This window comes from Dipodomys merriami, unplaced genomic scaffold, assembly GCF_024711535.1.
Source record: "Dipodomys merriami isolate MVZ:Mamm:240054 unplaced genomic scaffold, mDipMer1.0.p SCAF_20, whole genome shotgun sequence".
NCBI lineage: Eukaryota > Metazoa > Chordata > Mammalia > Rodentia > Heteromyidae > Dipodomys > Dipodomys merriami.
Window position 1 is genome coordinate 30,693,424 of NW_027203382.1, and position 16,958 is coordinate 30,710,381.

General features: G+C 37.0%; 1 protein-coding gene across 4 annotated transcripts in view; it reads left to right on the forward strand.

The window, feature by feature from the left end:
* The window catches only part of LOC138833017 (DNA polymerase kappa-like), a 58,292-nt gene that overhangs the window by 29,924 nt on the left and 11,410 nt on the right, over nt 1-16,958 (forward strand). For all 4 annotated transcript variants that reach the window (XM_070031372.1, XM_070031373.1, XM_070031374.1 and 1 more), the window contains 7 exons: nt 1,247-1,399; nt 3,559-3,690; nt 7,106-7,259; nt 9,492-9,731; nt 10,820-10,944; nt 12,760-12,926; nt 16,090-16,122. In XM_070031372.1, coding sequence (XP_069887473.1) covers nt 1,247-1,399; nt 3,559-3,690; nt 7,106-7,259; nt 9,492-9,731; nt 10,820-10,944; nt 12,760-12,926; nt 16,090-16,122 — 1,004 coding nt within the window. The remainder of the gene's footprint in view (nt 1-1,246; nt 1,400-3,558; nt 3,691-7,105; nt 7,260-9,491; nt 9,732-10,819; nt 10,945-12,759; nt 12,927-16,089; nt 16,123-16,958) is intronic.

Sequence of the window (16,958 nt, forward strand, 5' to 3'; positions counted from 1 at the left end):
TTGTTTCATTCTAGCATCACCCCCTTTGCTTATTTGAGGCTGTTTACTCTTTTTTTTATTGTTTTGTTAATGCAGCTATCCACTGATCCTTTTAGTAGTGATTGCATTGATTAAACTTGCACTGTGTCAAGCTCCTCATGTTCTTCAGTTCAGTTAACACTTGTGATTTTACTTTCCTAGCTCCCCATTTCTAATATGTTACAGAGATTAAAACTGTCATATGGGGACTGGGAAGGTGGCTCAGTGGTAGAGTGCTTGCCTCACATGCATGAGGCCCTGGGTTCGTTTCCTCAGCACCACATACACAGAAAAAGCCGGAAGTCAGGCTGTGGCTCAAGTGGTACTACGCTCGCCTTGAGCTGAAGAGCTCAGGGACAGTGCCCAGGCCCAGAGTTCAAGCCCTACGATCAACAAAAAAAAAAAAAAAAAAAAAAAGAAAAACTGTCACATGACACCCTCATCTGTGGGTAAGCTGGGAAAGTGAATTCATAGTATTACAGGAAAAGCCTACAGAAAGCAACAGTTGGGAATGTATCTACTACATAAACCCCTTTCTTACCACCTTTGATTATTTCTACTCACTTTCATTTCTTCTCAATCCCATTGTTTCTCTCTTTAGAGACAAAAATTGTTTGAAGATTAAATTCTTCATTGTTATATTTGACACATATTAAAGTTTACAAGAAGTAAATCATAGTGTATGTTTTCAGTTTGTATTTGTATAGGCTAAGATGTTTCTACATGTTTAGTTGTATATATTACTATTCCCATAGCATCCATCATTTGCCAAACAGGTGTAACCTTTTGTTGTACATTTCCTTTGTTACTATTTCAAATGGGAGTTATTTTACCTAAATTGAAACTTGCAGTTATAGTAAGTTCTCCATAATTATAAAGTAGTAGAATCAGTTCATATTAGCAGTTGTGATAGCTCATTCATTCATTCAATTACCTTGTTAACAAAAACAAAAAGCTTGTGATCTTCCTGGGCATATGGAGAGTTATCAGGAAAAGATATTTGAAAGTGACCATTTGTGAGAATAAAAGCAATCAGCCTTAATAAACATCAATACATTATATGTCCAGATGCACCCAAAAACAACAATGAATATGCACCCATAGGTCAAGTGGATGGATGGATGTACAGAGATGGACAGAGACAGACAAATAGATACCTTATAATTTAAAATTATTATGCTTTTTCAATATTACATGGTCTAAAACTGTTACTTCTTTTTTGTTTAAGGTTGACAGATTTGCACTGGAGTTGGAACAGAGCCGGAATCTAAACAATACCATTGTGCATATTGACATGGATGCTTTCTATGCAGCTGTAGAAATGAGGGATAATCCAGAATTGAAGGATAAACCCATTGCTGTAGGATCACTGAGTATGTTGGTAAGTAGGTCAAGATAAAAGACAAAAAGGGAATTTCCTAACATATTCAAGTAAGTTTATTGGTTCATGAAGAAAGAAGTCTTTATTAAGGTCTAAGTTTGGTGACTATTTTTTAAATGCCTTATCTATACTCAGTATTTAAATCTCTCAACATACCTTAAGGCACCTGTATTTATTTTCTTTTGACTAAAATAATAGCAGACTCAGAGAGACAATAACCTTCCCAGTCACAAATCCAGTAGGATGGTAGAGTGACATTATATCCTTCCCTTGCATATCAGATTTTTCTAAAGTATTCTAGATAAAGATAATTGAAGAAAGCTGGGCTCCAATGGCTTACACCTGTAATCCTAGCTACTCAGGAGGCTAAGATCTGAGGATCAAGGTTCAAAGCCAAGCCGGGCGCTGGTGGCTCACGCCTGTAATTCTAGCTACTCAGGAGGCTGAGATCTGAGGATCGCGGTTCAAAGCCAGCCCGGGCAGGAAAGACTGTGAGACTCCTATCTCCAATAAACCACCAGAAAACCGGAAGTGGCGCTGTAGCTCAAGTGGTAGAGCGCTCGCCTTGAGCTGAAGAGCTGAGGGACAGCGCCCAGGCCCAGAGTTCAAGCCTCACGACCGACAAAAAAAAAAAAAAAAAAAAAGGTTCAAAGCCAGCCCAGGCAGGAAAATCATGAGACTTTTTTTTTTTTTTTGTCAGTCATGGGGCTTGAACTCTGGACCTGGATGCTGTCCCTCAGTATTTCAGCTCAAGGCTAGCACTCTATCACTTGAGCCACAGCACCCCTTACCATTTTCTGGTGGTTTATTGGAGATAAGGGTCTCATGGACTTCCTGCCCAGGCTGGCTTTGAATCGTGATCCTCAGATCTCAGCCTCCTTAGTAGCTAGGATTACAGGTGTGAGCCACCAACACCCAGAGTCATTTGCCTTGAGCTGAAGAGCTTAGGGACAGCACCCAGGCCCAGAGTTCAAGCTAATTGAAAAAGAAAGAAAAATAATGTAGCCAAGTGTGGTAGCTGTAATCCTAGCTGTTCAAGAGGCTGAGATTAAGAAGATTATAATACAAGGCCAACCCAAGCAAAAAGTTCACAAGACCTGTTCTCATCCAGTAGCTGGACACACATGTACCTGTAATTTTGGCTATGGTGCGAAGTGTTAAATAAGAGGATTGTAGTCCAGGCAGCGGCCTATGCAAAAAGTGAACTATCTCAAAATAACGAGTGGAATAAAGGGGCAAAACATGAGGTACTGAGTTAAACACCAATACCTCCAAGAAAAGAATTCTAAACCAGATAATTTCGAACAGTAGCTTTTAGGACAAGTCTGTCCTGTCACCTTTTTTTATTGGGGGGTGGGACAGTGCTGGGACTAGGGGTTAAACGCCGAGCATGGGCGCTATCTTTTAAATGTTTCACTGAAGGCTGGTGCTATACTTCTTGAACCACACCACTGCACCCAACTTTTGACTGGTTCTTGGCTGGCTTCCAACCTTGATCCTCAGATCTCAGCCCTCTGAGTAACTGGAATTACAGGCATAAGTCAGAATTACATCTGATCTGACACCTTTATTTTTGTAAATAAATTTTACTGGGACAGAGTTAGTATTATTACTATCATAATAAAAGAACAGAGTTGAGTAGAACTAATCACAACTAAAACCATATAATCTGCAAAGCCTAAAGTGATCATTTACTTTCTGGACTTTGACAGCAAAGGTTTTAAAATCTTGATTATAGTATAACATATTTTACTAGTATATTTAGAATATCATTAATTTTCCCCAAAACTAAGAATCTCTGCTTTTGTTCAAACCTTCCAATCTTCACTCAAGACTATCATGCCCATCTTAAAGAATATTTTATTGACACAGACTTACTTAATGCCTGGTATCGTGCTTATCTTAGAGAAGAGTTTATTAGCATAGACTTACTTAATACCTGGTATCACATTGTAAATATAGAGACAGTAGTGAGACAGGGTTATGGCATCATAAAACCATGACAAGGTAAAGTCAAAATGTGGTTAAGACAATGTCCTATAAAAGAATGCCCTTGAATTGAAAAATGTACATTAGTAATGTGTCTCTGGTTGAATGCAGTGATCAATATGTCGATTTAGGTTTGTTTGTTTTTCCCAATGTGGTCCATTTTCTTTCAGTCTACTTCAAATTACCATGCAAGGAGGTTTGGTGTTCGTGCAGCTATGCCAGGATTTATTGCTAAGAGACTCTGCCCACAACTTATTATAGTACCCCCAAACTTTGACAAATACAGAGCTGTGAGTAAAGAGGTAAGTTGATGTATCACCTCTACTATCGCTGTTTACTAGTTTCCTGTTACGTAGAAGTAATACCAAAGGCTTTAGAGCAGCAGGATCTAACTAGTCTCAGCACATCCCTTCACACTCACTCTCATCCACTTCTTTGCACTTATATTGATTAACAAGCTCTTCATAATACCCAGAATGCACTATTCTGTTTCCCAGTTCTCTGCCTTTCTAAGTATTTTCCATGTATCTAGAAAACCCATTTTTCCAAACTAAATAGTAGGAAGCTCACTTTAGCTATTTGTTCTTAATGTGTAAAACAAATTTTCTTCTAGAACTACCTATTTTTATAATTTATAGAATCTACCACTCATTGTATTCTGAGTAAATTTTTATGAGTGTTTTGGTTTTTTTTTCTGACAACATAGCCTAGGCTGGCATTGAACTTGCAATCCTCCTTCCATCTCTTAGTAGAATTACAGATGTGCATAACCATGCCTATCATTTTTTAAACAATGACACAATTCACTCAGCTTAATTGGTTCCTTTCAGTGCTATATAATCTTACGAAGATGCTTGAGAATTTAATATCTAAGAAACTGATAATCAAAAAGAAAAGGGAATAACCCATTACTCTGGAAAGGATCTCTGATACGGTTATCTACTAGTACTAGAACTCCAATGGTCTCAAGTAAAACTATCACTTTCTCTTTTTAATAACAACCACCCTATAATGCAAAAATAGGACTTTCTTCTTGAATTAAGATTTTAGTTTTACATATGTCTATATCACTTTCAAACTGCTACAGTAAACACAATATGTTAAACACTATGATCTAAGTATAAACACTTAAGAAGCTATGGCCTACCCCATGATATCATTAGCCATGCAAGTGATCTTTACATTTGCTTAGTTTATTTGTATCTCACCTAATTTCCCCCTAGAAATGACACCCCAACATTTAAAAACAGTTTTATTATTTGAAAAATAGTCTTTTATCACATCAAGTACTTTGTTGCATCTTCTTTCTTTCTTTCTTTCTTTCTTTCTTTCTTTCTTTCTTTCTTTCTTTCTTTCTTTCTTTCTTTCTTTCTTTCTTTGTTTTTGGTGTGTGTAGTAAGGTAGCATGTTCACATTTGGTGGTCCTAACTTAAAAAAATAAAATGCTATTCATAAATATAAGTGTTTAGTAGTAAAAAAAAAATCCTATGAAGACTTTGTAAGACCTACTGAAACTCAGTCAAATTTGTGACAGTATTTGAATTCTCTTTAGTCTGGTTAAGTTGGAAAACTTTACAGATTTGAGCAAGATCTAGCCCACTAATTTGCAGATAGCAAATAACTTGTTATATGTAAATGAAATATCGATAATTCTGTAACTATAAATTAATACTTCTGGCATTTAGGAAGCTTGAGTAAGGAAGATCTATTTTTGTCTTGTCAAAATACTAGAGTAACCTTAGCTGTTCTTAGAGTTTTACATACTTGACTTTTACTGAAGCATGTCTATTTTAGTTCTTATACTCATGTCCCATGTAGAGGAAGTAAGTACTCAACAGTGTCTCTAGAGACCATTTCTCATTCACAATCTTAGTTGGCTGCCAGCTATAGACTTTCCAGAGTTCCATTTTCACTAGAAAGATTCTATTTGGGTATATTGTAGAAATGGTTTCTTCTATAAGAACAAAGCTATTTTAGGTACCCTCTGAGTAAAAAAACTATGCCAAGTTTTATATCACCATTTTCTAAAATTTCCCATGACTCAACTATCTGTAATTTTGTTAAGCTAAAATACTTTCTTTTTATAAATCCAAAGGTTCTCTCATACAGTAGATAGCTTTAAATTCTAGATGAAAATTCAGAAATTATATTTTCTAGAGGTTTTCTTATGATATAGCAAGATTTTAAATGCTATTTGAAGTATAACATAATTCAGGAAATACATTTTCTAATATATGTATTAGTTTGCCAACCATTTCTTCTTATTGCATCTAATACTTTAGTGATTTGAACAAAAAGATGTAAAAACATTCTTAGTTTTATATACTGAAACTACCTTATATAAAAGGCATTTCTGGCTGGGTACCAGTGGTTCATACCTATAATCCTAGCTGCTCAGGGGCTAAGATGTGAGGATCAAGGTTTGAAGCTAGCCAGGTCAAAAAAAAATATCCTGGAGACTCTCTCTTCAGTTAACTAGTAAAAAGCTTAGCTGGAGGCCTGACTCAAGTGGTAAAGCACTAACTATGAGCAAGAAAATCAAACTAGAGTACACAGATCCTGAGTTCATGAACCAGTACTGTCACACACACAAAAAGCCACTTTCGTACTTTCTCAACTACACTTCTAATCCCCACATGTATCTTTTAGTTCACAGTGCAACTCCAGAGAATTCTCCATCATGTAATTATACTCAGATTTGTGTCTGTTTTTTTTTTCCAATCCAGATTGCAATAAATAGAGCATCATTTTCCTGTGTGTATCTATATGTATTAAGTGGAGTTTTATGTGTATATTATAATTAATTGGAAATAATTATTTTCTAAAGCAACCTAGTGCAATTATTGCCTTTTCAGTCATTTGTGTGTGTGTGTGTGTATCAGTCCTGGAGCTTGAACTCAGGGCCTGGGCACTGTCCCTGAGCTTTTTTGAAGCTCAGGGCTAGCACTCTACCACTCTAGCCACAGTACCACTTCTGGCTTTTTCTGTGTATGTGATACTGAGGACTTGAACCCAGGGCTTCATGTCTGCTGGGCAAGCACTCTACCACTAAGCCACATTCCCAGCCCCTAATTATTTCTTTTTAAAATGAACAAGAGGGCTGGGAAAGTGGCTCAGTGGTAGAGCGCATGTCTTGCATGCCAGAGGCCCTGGGTTCAATTCCTCAGCACCACATAAGCAAAAAGAAAAAAGCCGGAAGTGGTGCTGTGGCTCAAGTGGTAGAGCCTTGAGCTGAAGAGCTGAGGGACAGCGCCCAGGCCCAGAGTTCAGGCCCCACGACCGGACCCAAAAAAATAAAATAAAATAAAATGAACAAGAATCATCATAAAAAATGAGAAGGAATAGAATCCTATCATGTCCATTTTTCCTTCTGACTAGTTGCATTAATCCTTCACTATTTTTTTCATTGCCTCAGAATTATTTTATCTGAGATTTATTTGAATCACTTACTGTTTTCTTGATATAGGTAACTAAATAGAGATTGCAGCAGATGAATCTATTTCATAGTCTTTTGCTTTAGATCTATTTTAATACAAAAGAAAATTTGATGAATATGCACTGGTAGTAAATTATTTATTCCTTAAGTCCAAGAGTTATTGATTGCAGAATCATTCTTATAGTTGCAAAGTAAGAATATTAAAGCTTCCCATCAGCTATAAATGACAGGAAGTTTTGCTGTGGCAGCAAACTTTAAGGCTTTTTTTGTTCTTTTTGAAGGTTAAGGAAATACTTGCTGAATATGATCCTAATTTTATGGCCATGAGTCTTGATGAAGCGTACTTGAATATAACAAAGCACTTACAGGAAAGACAAAACTGGCCTGAGGACAAAAGAAGATATTTTCTCAAAATGGGAAACTTGGTAGAAAATGGTAAGAAAATTATTAGAATTAGCAAACCAAGGAAGTGGCGCTGTAGCTCAAGAGGTAAAGCGCTCACCTTGAGCTGAAGAGCTGAGGGATAGCGCCCACGCCCAGAGTTCAAGCCCCAGTTAGAATTAGCAAACCAAAACAAACAAGACCTTTTAAGATGATGATCTAGTTAACTTATTACTGTGCACAGATGGAGGGACTAGATGTATCTTTATAAAAATGAATAATAATAAATTTTAAATATACCAGTTTTTTAGTTAAATGTATACGAGACCATTTTTACATTGAATCAGCTTGTTAATAAATCTCAGGACTTTGAGTCTTCAGAGTTTCTAAACAAAGTATCACAGAAGTTGTTTTCTTAAGATCTAACTATCAAAGGGTTCAGATTACATTGAAGCTAAGGAAGTTATCTGTTTAAGGTGACTTTTTTGTTACTGATAGAAATTAAATATTTTTTAAAAGATTAGCTTCAAACAGATCAAAGCATTCAGTGACTTTTTTTTTCTTCATTTCTAAAGTTTTCCATTATCTGGTTCCAAAACAGCAATTACATCTGTTTCACCCTTGCCAAACTTAGTGACTTCTCTCTTTCTTTCCTTTCCTTTAGATCTTTTTGCAGCTTTATATATAATGAAACAAAAGTTTCATGATTCCATAGGTTTTTCACATAGTCCCATTGTTATCCAATGCAATGCCAAGAAACATGAAGATGCCACACATACTATTCCCAACTCTTTGCCAAAAACACGACTACTTCAAATGTCTGAACTGCCCTGAATCCCAAATGAAAAGGTGTGATAAGGGTTTTACTCACAAACCACAACCACATGTTATATGCATGAGTCACTGACTGCATCAGAGGAGCCCTACAGTAACGGGAAACCCTTGAAGCAAAAACATTATACATGGCATAAAATTCTAGGTTTCTTACATTCTGTGGGACTCACATCATTTAGAAAGTTTAATATAGACAATACATAACAACTCCATTTCCTTATGTTAAGCCCTAAGGGAAAGGTCATTAAACAACCATTTCTGGACACAAAGGACTCCTTTCTTGGTATAATTTTATCATTTGGGGACTTGGCATGTCGCTTTGCTTAAAAATGTCACTTTAGCGGTTCATTAGTTTTTACAGGAGAGAAGGAAAATCATTAAATGATTATGTCAAAGTAACTTCTAAAGGCCTTCTGCTATGATTCCTTTTATTCTAGATTTAAAATTTTTTCATTGGGATTAAGATAAATGTTTTTATTCTGTGTTGATATGATACTTTATAAACAAGAAAGCCAAAGTGAATCTCGAATAAAGAAAATTAAGAATATTTTAGCATTTGAAAGTATTCTTAAAATGAAGAAAAACTAAAAACAAAACTCATATTTCAGGTATACTATATAATGCCTTTTTGCTTCATTTCTAAATTCTAACTTAAGAGGCGTTTTCTTCCTGGAGGAGAATAAAAGAAAAAACTATTTCTATTTGCTTTTTTGGGTGGGAAGGGGGTTCGGTCGTGGGGCCTAAACTCTGGGCCTGGGCCCTGTCCCTCAACTCTTCAGCTCAAGGCTAGTGCTCTACCACTTGAACCACTGTGCCACTTCTGGCTTTTTTCTTTTTGCTTATGTGGTGCTGAGGAATTGAACCGAGGGCCTCAGGCATGCAAGGCAAGCGCTCTACCACTGAGCTACCTTCCTAGCCCACTATTTGTTTTTTTTTTTTTGCTGGTTGTGGGGCCTGAACTCTGGGCCTGAGCTCTGTCCCTCTGCTCTTTGGCGCAAGCTAGCACCCTGCCACTTGAGCCACAGAGCCACTTCCAGCTTTTCTCTGCTTATGTGGTGCTGAGGAGTCGAACCCAGGGCCTCATGCATGCAAGGCAAGCACTCTACCACTGAGCCACCTTCCTGACCCTATTTGCTTTTTTTTTTTAAAGAAAAATGTAACAAGTTTCAAAAGTTAATGAGTTTCACATGTGATATTTTCTTTAAAATATATCCTATAAAAATGGATATTCTTTTTTAAAAGCCTGGACAGTGATTCATTTATTAAATAGTTACAAAATATATATGATGGCATTTCTGATCTTAGTCTCCAGGAACAAAACTAAACTAATTGTGCTTTGTTATTATATGAAACAATGGAGAAAAGAAAAAAAAAAGAATCAAGAGAAACCTCATTTATGAAGTAAGAACTCCTTAATTTGAAGATGAGTTAAGATTCCTATTTGTAATTCAGATAAACCTGGAAAGGAAGTTAATAATGTTTGTGAGCATGAATGGCCCAGTTCTCCACTACTTTTTGAAGATAGCCCTCCTGATCTGCAGCCCCCAGGAAATCCTTTCCAAGTGAACTTTGAAGAACAAAACAATCTTCAAACTCTCCAAGATTCCATTGTTTTTGGAACATCAGCTGAGGAAGTGGTAAAGGAAATTCGGTTCAGAATTGAGCAAAAAACAACACTGACCGCCAGTGCAGGTATTTAAAAGGATACTAATGGCCATTGTGGTTATAATACATCTATTATAAATTGCCTTATTTACTAAAACTCATAGTCATTGAAAACACCTTTCTGAAAAGGAGTAATTTGTTTGTAACAAAAAAGATTTAAAGATTTTGGTTATTATTTTAAATATACTTCAACTGAGAACCATTTCTGTCTTTTTTTTTCTTTTGGTTGTCATGGGGGTTGAACGCTGGGCTTGGGCGCTGTCCCTGTGCTCTTCAGCTCAAGGCAAGCACTCTACGGCTTGAGCCATGGCCACTTCTGGTTTTCTGATGGTTTATTGGAGATAAGAGTCTCATGGACTTTCCTGCCTGGGCTGGCTTGAACCTCAATCCTCAGATCTCAGTCTCTTGAATAGCTAGGATTACAGGCGTGAGCCACTGGCACCTGGCTTAGAACCTTTTCTTTCTTTTCCTTATGTGGAGAATTTATCAAAAAACAAAACAAAACAACTTTCAAAGAGTAAAACATTAATTCTAAATTATATTCTAAGCCTTTCTGAGAAGTAAATATGGAGCCATTATGAAACAACCCAGTATTCCTACTGAAGGTCTTTTTTGGGGGGGGGTCTGGTCGTGGGCCTGAACTCTGGGCCTGGACCCTGTCCCTCAGCTCTTCAGCTCAAGGCTAGCGCTCTACCACTTGAGCCACAGTGCCACTTCCGGCTTTTTTTCTGCTTATGTGGTGCTGAGGAATCGAACCCAGGGCCTCATGTATGCAAGGCAAGCACTCTACCACTGAGCCTCCTTCCCAGTCCCTACTGAAGGTCTTAAGTAATCTAGTAACAGTACTACTTACTTAGAAATTACTCTTAGTTTAAAAAAAATCATGAAGAATTAGATAATCATCAAATAGTGCCACAGGTACTAATACATTTCCTTTCCCCAGGACCATAGCAAGCCTTGGGGAAATAGACAGTAATCAGATCTGATTTTTGAGGTAGCATTCTGTACCATTTTAAGTTACTTGGATTTATCATTATTGGTATATTTTGGTCATTTCTGAATTATAAACTGTACATAATCACAACTTGAAGTCATTTGAGTGTTCTTCTTTTAAGGCATTGCCCCTAATACAATGTTAGCAAAAGTGTGCAGTGATAAGAATAAGCCAAATGGACAATACCAGATTCTCCCCACCAGGCAAGCAGTGATGGACTTCATCAAGGACTTACCTATTAGGAAGGTGAGATTGAATATAAAATTTATTATCCATACATATACTCTGATTTCTGATGACACACTATATAGGCTGAGTTTGGTCTTTGTTGAATGTAGACTTGGAGAAAAGTTTCTGCTAAACCCTAAAAGTAAAGTTTAGGAGCTTAATTTCAAAAAAATAATAAATGATAGATTTTTAAGTTCCTGCCAAGAAGAAAAATGAAATGAATGTTTGAAGGATATGTGTGTGTGTGTGTGTGTGTGTGTGTGTGTGTGTGTGTGTGCGTGCGCGTGTGCGTGCACACGTGCGCGCGCTGTTCTTGGAGCTTGAACTCAAAGCTTGGGTGCTGTCCCTAAGCTTTTTTGCTCAAGGCCAGTGCTCTATCACTTGAGTCACAGCTCCATTTTCATCTTTTTGGTAGTTAATTGAACATAGATAGGACTTTCTTGCCCGAGATGGCTTTTAACCGAGATCCTCCTAAGTATTGTGAGCCACCAGTGCTTTGCACTGAAGGAATTTTCTTAACGATAAATACTATCATCTCTTTTTTTTGTTGGTCATGGGGCCTGAACTCTGGGCCTGGGCTCTGTCCCTTGGCTCTTCAGCTCAAGGCTAGCGCTCTACCACTTGAGCCACAGTGCCACTTCCAGCTTTTTCTGCTTATGTGCTGCTGAGGAATCGAACCCAGGGCCTCATCATGCAAGGCAAGCACTCTACAACGGAGCCACCTTCCCAGCCCACTATCATCATTTTTAACTCCACATTTTTTTTTTACTACCAAATTAATAGAAATGATTATTAGACATCTAGAATTTTTGTTAACAACACTACTTTACCATCTTTAAAATGACAATATTACTTTTTCAAATATATTTTATTATTCTTTAGACCATATATATCTTCACATATAGCATATATAGATCTCCTTTTTGGGGGTGGGGATGGGGGATCCGGTCGTGGGCCTGATCTCTGGGCCTGGGCGCTGTCCCTCAGCTTGTTACCTCAAGGCTAGTGCTCTACCACTTGAGCCACAGCGCCACTTCCAGCTTTTTTTTTTCTGCTTATGTAGTGCTGAGGAATCGAACCCAGGGCCTCATGCATGCAAGGCAAGCTCTTTACCACTGAGCCACCTTCCCAGCCCTATAGATCTCCTTTTTAACCATACTATATGCAATATGATGTTCTAGAGCTTGCTTTCTTTACTTATTGTATAAGAATGAATTTGAATAAAGTATTTTTCAGTGTTCTAAAAAGTCTGTTTTTTTGGGGGGAGGGGAGTCTGGTCGTGGGGCCTGAACTCTGGGCCTGGGCGTTGTCCCTCAGCTCTCCAGCTCAAGGGTAGGGCTCTTCCACTTGAGCCACAGCGCCACTTCCGGCTTTTTTTCTTTTTGCTTATGTGGTGCTAAGGAATCAAACCCAGGGCCTCGGGCATGCAAGGCAAGTGCTCTACCACTGAGCCACCTTCCCAGCCCCAAGTCTGTTTTTTAAGTCTACATGCATATTAAAATCATAAATCTTATAGTAAAAATTGCATTTAGTGTATTTCTTCTACCATTCCAAAGTTTAAGCCACTGAACTCATTTTTAATGCTTTTAAAAATTCCATGAAATGCTAGTTTAAAAAATACTACCAAAACAGCTTCTTACTTACAAGATAGTCATGTTATTGACTATCAAAAGTACTGTAAGATTATAACCTCTGGCCAGGGATGCAGTTGCCTAGCATGTGCAAAGTTGTAAGTTCAAACCTAAAACCAAACACACACATACACACAACCACACACAAATCTGAGTTCTATCTTTAATTTCTATTAATTATAAATATTGATTTTTTTTCTAGGTTTCTGGAATAGGAAAAGTTACAGAAAAAATGTTAAAAGCCCTTGGAATTATTACTTGCACAGAGCTTTACCAACAGAGGGCATTACTTTCTGTCCTTTTCTCTGAAACATCATGGCATTATTTCCTTCATATTTCACTGGGTCTAGGTTCAACAGACCTGGCAAGGTATCTGTATATACAGACATGTTGCTTTTCTTTTTTTTTAGCATTTAATTTAATTTAATTTAATCGTTGAGATGGATATTGTAAAGACAACATATTTTAAACTTCTTTTAGATTAGTGTAATTCAGAATATATATTTGGATTAAAGCTAGCAGTTGGGATATGGGAGAAAAGGAGAATATCTATCCCCTTCTAGTTAATGGTTTCAACAGTTCAGTAGATGGACAGTTAGCTTTCTGTCCCTGCTTTGTTCTATGGTCAGAGTATAAGAAGAATGCTGGTAGTTGGGTTGTTCAGGGAAGAAAAGTGACTTATATTCCATAATTTTTCCTTTAAATAAGATTAAATGCTTCCATGAAAGACTTGAAGAACTAAGTACCGTTCATTTCTTCTCCAGATTATTCAGTCAGTACCAAGTTCTTAATGTTCTGTGCTATTCTAGACATTAGAGGCAACAATGAATAAGACCAAGTTCTGTCCTTGTAGAGTTTACACACAAATGTGAGAGGTAGACAATAACCAATAGCCAAATGAATAAAGTGGAGTAAGGGTGGAGAAAATGGCATGGTGATTGTAAGTGTTGGTAGCCACCGTCCAGAGGCAGAGACCTGAGGAAGCCAGTCAAAGGACTGGCTAGGAGAAGATGGAACAGCTAAAGACGTAAGAGGAGATGGGGCTCTGAGCTTTCTTCATCTAAACTTTCAAAAATGAAGTTCACTGTAACTAGAAGGTGAAATGATTGGGAATAAATGAAGAGAATTTTAAAAAATGGAAATTATAAAAATCAATCCTAAATGTACACTTATACAACCACTTTGGAAAGCAGTCTGGAGGGTCCTTAGAAAGCTAAAGATTGACCTCCCTTACGACCCAGTCATACCACTTCTAGGCATCTACCCTGAAAAACAGGAACCAATATACAAGGACACGTGCACCTCCATGTTTATTGCAGCACTGTTCACAATAGCTAGGATATGGAAACAACCCAGATGCCCCACCACAGATGAATGGATCCAAAAATTGTGGTATCTATACACAATGGAATATTATGCAGCCATTAGAAATGACAAAATAATGGCATTTGCAGGGAAATGGATGGAGCTAGAAGGAATCATGTTGAGCTAGGTAAGCCAAGAGCAAAGAGACAAACGGTACATGGTCTCCCTGATAAGTGGATGCTAAATCCAAAATGTTAGGTGATATGACAAAACTAACAGAACTTAAGAAACAAAGAACTCCCACTCAACTGGTCGAACAACTACTAAATATCCCCATGCTGCTGATCACATGTATGGTGTATAACGTGAACACCGTTATATGTTATAGACTGATAGACAGTATGCTCCAGGAAAGTTAGAATGAACTTGTGACTTTAAATGAGCATCATTATTCCACAATACTGTGAAATTCGAGAAATTATGTAATCACTTAATCACAATCAAAAAAAAAAAAAGAACCTCGGGGAAAGTAGGGATGGAAGGGAAGGGATGGTAGGGGAAAAACAATGGAGGGGGTAACAATGTCCAATAGGAAGTGTACTCATTACCTCACTCATGTAACTGTAACCCTCTGTATAGTATCTTTACAATTAAAAAAAAATCAATCCTAGGTATTTTTTTACTATCAATCTGTTTTTGTGCCCTTAAAATTCCCCCCCCTCTCTCTCGCTCGCTCTCTCGCTCTCGCTCTCTCTCACTCTCTCCCCCCATCTCCCTCTCTCTCTCTCACACACATATAGAGACAGTCTCACTACATAGCTCAGTCTGAGTTCTAAAGTGATTTTCCTGCTTCCTGAAGCAGGATGCCTCCTGAGTACTGGGATTACAGATGTATACTACCACACTCAACTTCCTTTATATTCTTCTACTTCAGCTAAAGTCCAGTAAAATCACTCACTATGCCTATAAATAGCTGTTTTGTCCATTAAGCCTGATAAATCTTACACAAATCGGAAGGTTTGTTGGATACACTAGTGCATGACTATAATTCTATTTCTCAAGAGACTGAGACAAAGCCAGCCTGGACTATGTAGTGACAATCTGTCTCACAAAAGTAAAGAAATTGTGCCTGTTGTTTTGGGTCCACAGTTAACTGACTTATTTATTTGTTTATATATTTTATGTATTTAGGTTCTGGGGTTTTAATTCAAGGGGCAAGAGTTCTACCACTTGAACCACAGCTCCAGCCCTTTTTTACTTTAGTTATTTTTTTCAGGCCGGTTTCATGCTTTACCCATGGCCAGCTTCAGAGTACAGTACCTCTCATGTAAACTGAGGCCATGGGCATGCATGCCACCATACATGGCTGTATATGGTGATTGATTGAGATGAGTCTCACTAATTTTTTTGCCCAGACTGACCTCAAACCATAGTCCTCCATGTAGTATCTGCCTCCTGAGCAGCTGGGATTATAGGCATGAGCAGTTGTGCTGATTTTGATCTTAAACAGATAGAATGAAAGATAAAGATATTATAGTAGTATAAATAATCAAGTATTTGAATAAAATGGAAAGCAGCTCCAGTCTAGTCAGTTTGGGTTCCCAACATCCTGTTGATGTGTACCAAACTCTGATAGAGCTTTCATAGAGTAGTATAAATGAATAACGAATAGGCTTATAGCTAGATAGTTTAGCCCAAACTAGATAAATTTAATTAAAATTCATTATAGCCACGACTTTATACCACTATCTCCTATTGGTTTTTATAAGTATTTTATAAGTTATAGTTTAGATTTTATATATATTAAGGATTTAAGCTTTTAATAGCAGCAGTTTATAATATCTGCCTGTTTTCAAACTTCCTTTCTTCAAATAGATATCAATTTGACCCATAACATGTATAATCATAATATCATGTTTTATTATAATTTTAGTATTAGATTAAAAGGAAAAACTCATAGTTTTTCATAGCATTTGTATAAGTTTTAATTTAAAAATTGAGGTAATCTAAACTAGGTATAGTGGTGCACACCTATAATCTCAGTACTTTTGAGGTCCTGAGACAGGAGGATAGGAAGTTCAAGGACAGCCTGGACTATGTAGGGAAACTGACTCTGAAGAAAACGAAACAAATGAACGAGTGAAGACATCCACTTATATATTAAGTTCTCTTGGATAATAAAAAATTATTCTTTGAGAAAGAAATAATGACTTTTTCTCATTTTTAGGGATGGAGAAAGGAAAAGTATGAGCGTTGAAAGGTAATTTTTATTGTTTATTAGTTAGAATTCATGCTTCAAAAATTAATTTTTAGTAAAGTATTACTGAAATTTTAAAAATAATAAATCACAACAAATAATTGATATCAATTCACACTCCCTGGAGTACAGGGTTTATTATCCTTGATTGCTGTATCTCTGTGGGGGGAAAAATTAACTAAAGTTTTTGGGTTTGCTCCTATTCAGTGTATACTAAGTCACTTAGGATCCCAAATTTTTATTTCTAGTTGTATTTGTAAGTGCAATTAATCTTTACTTAGGAAATTTAAGAAGTAACAATGAGAATTCTTCTTAGAACTCTTCAAAGATAAGTCAAATGATCAGCAGCCTGGAATACAAGTTGAACGTCTCTAGTTTGAAAATCTGAAGTCTGAAATGCTCCAAATGTAAATCATTGAGGCCAGCATGCTACCACAGTAGAAAATTCCTCACTTGACCTACTGTGATAGGTTGTAGTCAAAACACACACTCAAAATTCTGTGTGAAAGTACCTTTAGACTATGGATATGAGGCCTTTATGAAATACAAATGAGTTTCATGGCCAGACTTGGGTTCCCTCTCCAAAATCTTCTTATGTACCTTCAAATATCCCAAAATTCAAAAAATCCAAAATATAAATCCATCTTTTCCTTGTATGCACTTCAGATAAAGTATCTTCAACCTGAATAAAATATCAGTGATAGAGAACATAAAGATAATCTAATTAAGTGGACTTTTATAGACTTATGTGGAAGTCAGATGTGATCTCAATAGAAATCTGGAAGGAATATGTCAGTTTTCAAAAGTCCTTCAGTTGTCCTCAGAGCAGCAAAGTTCCT